At 43.9% G+C, this 7,952-nt stretch overlaps 1 protein-coding gene across 1 annotated transcript; it reads right to left on the bottom strand.

The window, feature by feature from the left end:
• Window positions 1-1,915: 1,915 nt before the first annotated feature.
• Window positions 1,916-5,942, bottom strand: LOC122724071 (putative uncharacterized protein DDB_G0290521). Its single transcript, XM_043958539.1, has 3 exons — window positions 5,219-5,942; window positions 4,997-5,114; window positions 1,916-1,928 (listed from the first exon to the last, which is right to left on the bottom strand). The coding sequence occupies exons 1-3, from the start codon at window positions 5,940-5,942 to the stop codon at window positions 1,916-1,918; spliced, it is 855 nt and encodes a 284-aa protein (XP_043814474.1).
• Between the last annotated feature and the right edge of the window lie 2,010 nt (window positions 5,943-7,952).

Below are 7,952 nucleotides of genomic sequence, written 5' to 3'. Positions count from 1 at the left end.
TTCGCATGGAAGCCCTCTGACATGCCTGGAATTGACCCTACGGTAATGACACACAAGCTGAATGTACTCCCCGAAGCCAAGCCAGTAAAGCAGAAGAAGAGAGTAGTAGGAAGAGAGAAGCAGCAGGCCACCAGGGAGGAGGTGTAGAAACTCGATGAGGCAGGCTTTATTAGGGAAGTTATGTACCCGCAATGGCTAGCAAATCCTGTATTAGTCAAAAAAGCCAATGGCAAATATAGGATGTGCATAGATTTTACTGACCTAAATAAGGCCTGCCCTAAAGATTTTGTTATCCCCTTCCTGATATTAATAAAATGGTCGATTCTACGGCCGGTTTCGATTATATGTCTTCTTTGGATGCTATGTCTGGTTATCATCAAATCCCAATGGAAAGGTCGGATGAGGAAAAGACCTCGTTTATCACTGAAGATGGAACTTATTGCTACAGAGCTATGCCATTCGGATTGAGGAATGCCGGGGAAACTTACCAAAGATTGATGAATAAAATCTTCAAAAACCAGATCGGCAGAAATGTAGAAGTTTATGTAGATGATATGGTGGTCAAAAACCCAAATTTCCAGCAGCACATAGCAGACTTGAAGGAGGTATTCGGGGTATTAAACCAGTACAGAATGAAGTTGAACCCAGCAAAATGTGCTTTCTTTATTAGAGGAGGAAAATTCTTGGGATTCATGGTGAGCGGAAAAGGCATCGAGCCTAACCCGGAGAAGGTAGAAGCCATATTGACAATGCCAGAGCCGACCTGTGTAAGGGACGTTCAAAGACTAACCGGGAGAGTAGTAGCACTCAACCGATTCATGTCAAGATCAGCAAAAAAATGCTTACCATTTTTCAAAAAATTGAGGAAGGTGCCAAACTTTGAATGGACAGAAGACTGCCAAAAGGCCTTTGCAGAGCTTAAAAGATATCTCAGCTCGCCTCACGTGCTCAGTAGTCCTATGAAAGGAGAAGAACTCTTGATATACTGGGCAGCCTCAGAACAAGCAGTCAGCGCAGTGTTAGTAAGGGTGGAAGAAGGGGAGCAGAAACCCGTTTTTTACGTCAGCAAGGTACTCAGAGATACCGAGGTCAGATATTCGAACATTGAAAAAATGGCTTACGCCCTATTGCTAGCAGTCCGGAAATTCAAAGTTTACTTGGAAGGCCACCAAGGAGTTGTGATGACAGACCAACCCTTAAAGAAGATTCTGCGCAGGCCGGAAACTTCAGGTCGGATGTTGGCTTGGTCCGTAGAGATCAGCCCTTACTGTCTAGAATATCGACCCAGGACAGCTATAAAATCTCAAGCTTTGGCTGACTTCATAGCAGAATGCTCATTCAACGAGGAGCAGGGAGGATCATCCTCAGGGATAGCAGGACAGGAACGTGAGGGGGAGCCTCATCCAGAATTTAACTGGAAGTTGTATGTAGATGGAGCGTCAGGCACTGAGGGCAGTGGTGCCAGAATAATGCTTAAGGGGCCAGAGGATTTTAAGGTCTGTTACGCCTTACGTCTAGAGTTCAAAGCCTCGAATAATGTGGCAGAATATGAAGCCCTGATAAATGGGATGTTGGTGGCGCTGGAAGTGGGAGTAACCGATCTCGAGATAAACAGCGACTCTCAGCTGGTGATCAACCAAGTAACAGGGATGTATCAGGCTAGAGACCCCCTTATGCAGAGTTACCTGGCTAAAGTAAAAACTTTAGAAGCCAAGCTCACAAGTCGAGGAGTAACCATCAGGTTTCAAAGAATACCCCGAGAAGAAAATGAGGAAGCAGATCTGCTTAGCCGATTATCCAAAGAAGAATTGGAATAGCTTCCTGATGAAGTGTACATACAACATGTCCATATACCTGCTTTTAATAAAACTAACACAATATTGCAGGTAGAACAGAACCCGACTTGGATGACCCCTTACTTAGAATACCTGGAGAAAGGTAAACTCCCCAAGGATAAAGATGAAGCCAAAAAGATAGCAGCTCGTGCCGCAAACTACCAAGCGATAAGGGGGACCTTATACAGAAAAGGAAAGTCCAGTCCATGGCTCCGATGCGTGAGCCCGGAAGAGGCTACGAAGGTGATGGAAGAAATACATAGAGGCATGTGTGGAGCCCACGAGGGAGGAGGGTGGTAGGCGGTTGTCGAAGCCGTCAAAAATAAACCTATTATCAATCAACAAATAAATTTGCAGATAGTGGCAATAGGGTCGAACCACAGGGAATTGACACTAAAGATCTTCCTAATAATGACTAGGGCAAGTAGTAACAAATAAATAAAAGAGGGGGGTTTGTTTTGATGAGTTAAAACTAAATAGCAAAAGAAAGCAATAATTTTAAGATGAGTAAATCAATAAGAGAAAAGCTTCTGGTTGAAGTATGAGTCTAATTCAGTTTGTTCAGAATTGATCATTAATTATTAAAGACTCCTATTTGATTTCAATAAATTAGTTTTGGTTATGGAAGACGCTTCTCACAATCCAAATTCCTCCTTAGTTCTAGTTTGATTAGGAAACGTTCGCTAATCAAACACTAATCAGCAAGTTGCCAAGGAACGTCCTTGGGGCATTTAGCATCGAACAACTGTTGATCGCATTAAGACTTAGAGAAACCCAATTCTATCCTTGCCAACCGCGTGGTCAAGGCTAGGTTATACAACCTGATTGAATGTGTATTTGAACAATCCAAGCAATTACGGACCTAAACCATTCAAACAATATTACTCAAGCAATTTAAAAGCAATGGGCCCTTATTGATTCTAAAAGCAAAGTAATACTTGTAGAAAAGATCAGATTGCATAAATATTGAAACAAATAAGAGTTCAACAATGGAGTATTAAACCTCCCAATTCATCACAAATCTGAATATTCTCAACTTCAACTAGAAAATAAGGAGTTTAGCCACTCATGGTGGACTAAATACACAAAAAGATGAAAAGAAAAAGAAAGGAAGAAGATGCTGGAGAGTTTCTGGCGAGTTGAGTTGCTGATCAGAAGATATTTTTGCTGGTTTGGAGGCTCTCCTTTTATAGCTGCAGAATTTCTCTCCATCTAGGGTTTTGAAATCCCTCTTTGATTTGGTGTTTGACTCCTCTTTTGATGTTGATTTTAATTGCAATTGGAATTCCTTGGATGAGACTCTTTCGTGGCTCTTGGTTTTGTGTTGGAAGTGATTGGATTGGATTTGGACTTCTGAAAATTCGGATTTCTGTTTTCTGCCCATTTTTCCGCTCTGCTGTAAGTTTCTGCTGTCAAAGTGATTTGCCCGGTGATTTGACCAGTTTCTTCAAGTGATTGGGCAAATCACTGACCAGATCGCTTCTCTGTGAGTTAGTCCTCTATGTCTCTGCGAGTGATTTGGCCAGTGATCTTCGAGTTTCTTGGGCAAATCACTGCCCATATCACTGCTGTCTGTTGCCTCCGGGTTTCTGCTTTAGCTTGATCTGGGCAGTGATTGGAGCAGTTTAGCTGGTGATCTTGGGCAAATCACTGGGCAAATCATCCTTCTGTACTTTTTCTGCACTTTTTCTCCCATTTTCTAATTTCTTCCTTTTCTGTAAAAATAAGATAAAAACCATAAATTAAACTAAAAAATGTGTAAATAAGCAACAATAATTATGATAAAAATGTGGCTAAATTATGCTTGATCAAATACCCCCACACCTAGCTTTTTGCTTGTCCTCAAGCAACAAATAACTTAGCCAATCAAGCCCCCTTTTTCCTTAGAACCTAAGCACCACTTAATCAGCCCCCCCTAGACTCCTAATATGAACTATCACAGTATAGAGTACATGCACTAAGGTCATCCTCTCCTTTCCTTGTTTCCTTTCACCTACCATGGTCAAGGGAAAGGTTTTTTATTCAATCATGCTTATTCTTTTATGTTAGGTTTAATGTAACCCCTAGGAGTGACTTGCCCCTTTTCTTCTCTATTTCTTTTTATTTTTGTTTTTATTTTCAGCAGCACTTATTCTTATCCTTGCCTGAAAAAGTCACTAACCTTTTTACGCGATTGTGTACATGGGTGATACACCCCCGGTTACTCAGTTAGTCACTTGTTCAAGTGGCTACTAGCTCTGTTCATAGTCTAGACCATCGAACCTTATTTGCTTGAAAAAGTTACTGACCTTTTTACGCGATTGTGTACATGGGTGATACACCCCCGGTTACTCAGTCAGTTACTTCTCCAAGTGGCTATTAGGCTCAGTTCATAGTCTTAGACCATTGGAACAAGTTTGTGATTTGTGCTTTGTGCTGGTTTGTCATGATAGTTTGGGCAAATCAGCTCATAGGGAGTTACACTAGCTTTTTATTTGCATGTATTTTTATTTTTATTTCCCTTGACCACAACAAATTTAAGGATTCAATTCAAGTAAAGAACTTCCTAAGTGAAGGTAACATACTGTGAATGATTCAGTTTAGGCTTAAAGGGGTGGCAAATCAATGGGGTCCTGAGATAAGGAAACTCTTTTAACCTTGTTATCTATGTTGAGTAGAGCAAAAGCTAAGACAAAATTCTGTGTGTGTGTGCAAAAAGTGTGAAAAAAATTCTGGTGTGTGCAAAAAGGGGTAAGAATAATGCAAAAAGAAACAAAAAGAAACAGTAAGAAACAAAATAGGAAAAAAAGAAATCAAAAGATGGTGTGATCAGTGAATAAATACTCTCCAGTACCCCCACACCTATCCCAAATATTGTCCTCAATGTTTGAATATATATATATAGAGAAATGAAGAAGAAAAGGGAAAGGGACTTCCTGGCCTGTGGGTGATTTGACCAGTGACTTGGGCAAGCACTGGGCAAATCACTGGGCAGATCGCTATCTGTCACGGTGCTGGGGCAGAAAATGGTCCACCAGCAGGTCCAACAAGTGCTCCATCCTTTGCATTCGGTCCTCAATCCTACTGAGACGAGCCTCTACTGTCTGGTTGGGGGCTTCGTCTTCTGGTGGCTGAGGAGCATCCTGCTGGGGTCTGCTGGAAGTGTATTTGCTGGTTCTTGCCTTGTTTCCTGTGTTGTCCCATCTGTAGGGGCTGCTGTGGAGGCTGGCTGCTGAGTGGTGGTGTTTGTGGTGGCCTTCTTCCTTCTGAAAACACGCTCATGGCGTGGCGTTACTGGACCTGCAGGTGCAATGGAAAAAGCATCCCTCACCTTGCAAAGCAACCCTATATCATCTGGGAATGGAGTCTCAATGCTCCTAGTGTGCCATGGTTGATATACTTACCTGGGTGATATGGTAGAGATGAAACTTTAACCAGCCTGGTGCACTCAGAAATTTTGTTGAATGTCAGTGATTTGACGATGTGATCAGGGTACGCTGGCCTGGGCAAATCGCTGGGCAAATTACTGGGCATATCACTGAGTGTGTCGCTGGGCACATCGCTAGGCACATCACTTGGTAAGTCCATGGGCGCATCGGTGGGCACATCGCTGGGCATAGCGCTTGGCACATTGCTGGGCGCATCAGTGGGCATATCACTAGGCATAGCGCTTAGCAAATTGCTGGTGAAATCACTGGGCGTACTAGTGGGCGCGTCAGTGGGCAAATTGTTGGGCACTTCAGTGGGTGCATCGCCTTCCTCATGTCCTGCGGGATGTGTAGCAATGGTGGTTTCTAGTTCTGGCTCTGATATCGGCGGTGGAGGTGGCGACTGAGTTCTTAGCCGTTTCTGGCCGTGGCCGGAGGAAGTGGTGGCCTCTGGTGGCGTTTCGCCCTTAGGGTTCGCCGTCGGGGTTATTGGGGATGTGGACGGTGGAGGTGGTGTCGGCGTTCTTGGCCGTTTCCTTTGCCGGTCATATGTCTGGACGGCCGGTGAGTCGGTGCGTCCTGTCTCTGTTCTAGTGGCCGGTGGTGTTTCAGTGCTGGTGGTGGCTGGTGGAGGGGTGTCCCGCGCTTCGTCATCACTGTCGGAGGGGATGGGCCTCGGCAGCCCTAGTTTCTTCCACATGAACGGTCCGCCGGTGGCCTTCATCTTGATTCGGACCATGGTGGTCTTGAGTTTGCCGGTGGGTGAGTGGTGGGTCGGAAAGGAGAGATCTTGAAGAAGAAGAGATAAAAACAGTAAATTGCGTAAAAAGTAAAAATAAAAGAAAAGACTACTTAAAGTGATTTGGGTATGTGAACTGCCCTGATCATTTAATGCTGGCCCTCTAGATTCTTGACAGGGTGATTTGACCAGTGATTTAGGTAAGCAGTGGGCAAATCACTTGGCCAGATCGCTGCTCCTTTGCAGTTGCTGGGCTGGTACTGTTCACGCCCTTTTCTGATGATGTGCTTGATTTTGCGATTGGACCGGTGATCTTGGTCAAATTATCTGGGCAATTGGGCAAATCACTGCCCCGATCACTTGTGACTATGGTACATTCAGTCGATTTGCCCGGCGATTTGGGCAAGCAGTGGGCAAATCACTACATCTGGGCTGCCTCCCAGTAGCGCCCTGTTTTCTGTCTTGGGCTGGACTTCAGTGTTTTGCTCAGCAGTCTTGGGAAGGGGGATCCAAGGGAACCTCCTCCACAACATGGACAGTAAAACCTTCATTGAATCTCTTCAAACGATGCTCATTAACCTTGAAAACCTTGCTTGTTTGTGGACTCCGTACGTCAATAGCTTCATGTGCTGCATCCTGTCTCTGATTCTGGTGAAATGAGCCTCCACCGAATGGTCTTGAGGTGCCTTTTATGTCTTCCAAGGTCCACCCAATTGCTTTTTTGTGCTTCTTTAACACATCAAGGAGTTTTTCCTCTTCTTCTTGGCTGAGCTGGTTAGAAATAATGACTGGAAGTGAATTTCCAGCTCCCAAGTAGGCATATTTGAGGTGGCTTGGCAATGGTTTCAGTTCTAGTGCTGATTTCTGCTGTTTGCTGTCTGATTTGGGCTGTGATTTGGGTAGATTATCTGGTGGTCTGGGCAAATCACTTTCTGTCAAGTCTGTCTGCTCCAGTGATTTGGTCTGTGATTTGAGCAGATTATCTGGTGGTCTAGGCAAATCACTGGGCAAATCACCCACATCCAGCAAGTTACAGCAGTCTGCTGTTTTTTTTGCTTCAGTGATGTTGCTGTCCACTTCTCCTTTCCTGCAAAGACCTTCATAAAGTAAGTTTTCTTGATCAAAATCAAAAATTTCTTGACTTAAATCATCAATAACATCAAGGCCATAAACAGGAGAAACATCATTGGGGAATTTCATGGCATCATAAACATTAAATTTGATAACTTCCCCTTCAAACTCCATAGTCAATGTGCCATCATGCACATCAATTTTTGTTCTTGCTGTGCTCAAGAATGGTCTCCCAAGTAAGATATCAGAGGTGATGTTGCCCTTATCCTCCTCCATGTCAATCACATAAAAATCAGCTGGGAAGACTAGTTGGTCAACTTGTACCAACACATCTTCTAGCACTCCCTTGGGATGGACGACGGATCGGTCAGCCAATTGGATCACAATACTGGTGCCCTTGAGTGTACCTGCATTCAACAAGTTAAAAATGGAAAGTGGCATGACATTTATTGAAGCTCCAAGGTCACACATGGCCTTCTTTATTCCCACATTGCCTATCTTGCATGAAACCGCGAACATCCCTCTATCCTTGCATTTGGTTGGAAGTTTCCTTTGGATTACAGCTGAAACACACTCCCCCACACTTACCTTTTCACGTTCAGCAAGTTTCCTTCGGTTGGTGCATAGGTCTTTGAGAAACTTGGCATACCTTGGAATTTGCTTTACAGCATCAAGTAGGGGAATGTTGATTTCCACCTTGCGGAGTGTCTCCAATATCTCTTTTTCCTCTTTCTCCTTTTGGGACTTTGCAAATCTCTTTGGGAAGGGAGGAGGTATCTTGAATTTTTCTGCTGGTTGCTGTTTCTGCCTTTGACTGGATTCTGCCTTCTCTGGTGATTTGGGCAAATCACTTTCTGCCTTCTCTGGTGGTTTGGGCAGATCACTACTGGACAGCTCAGT

Source organism: Manihot esculenta, chromosome 7 (assembly GCF_001659605.2).
Source record: "Manihot esculenta cultivar AM560-2 chromosome 7, M.esculenta_v8, whole genome shotgun sequence".
Taxonomy (NCBI): Eukaryota; Viridiplantae; Streptophyta; class Magnoliopsida; order Malpighiales; family Euphorbiaceae; genus Manihot; species Manihot esculenta.
The sequence above is the reverse complement of the archived record's forward strand: the minus strand, read 5'-3'. Positions and strand labels throughout refer to the sequence as shown.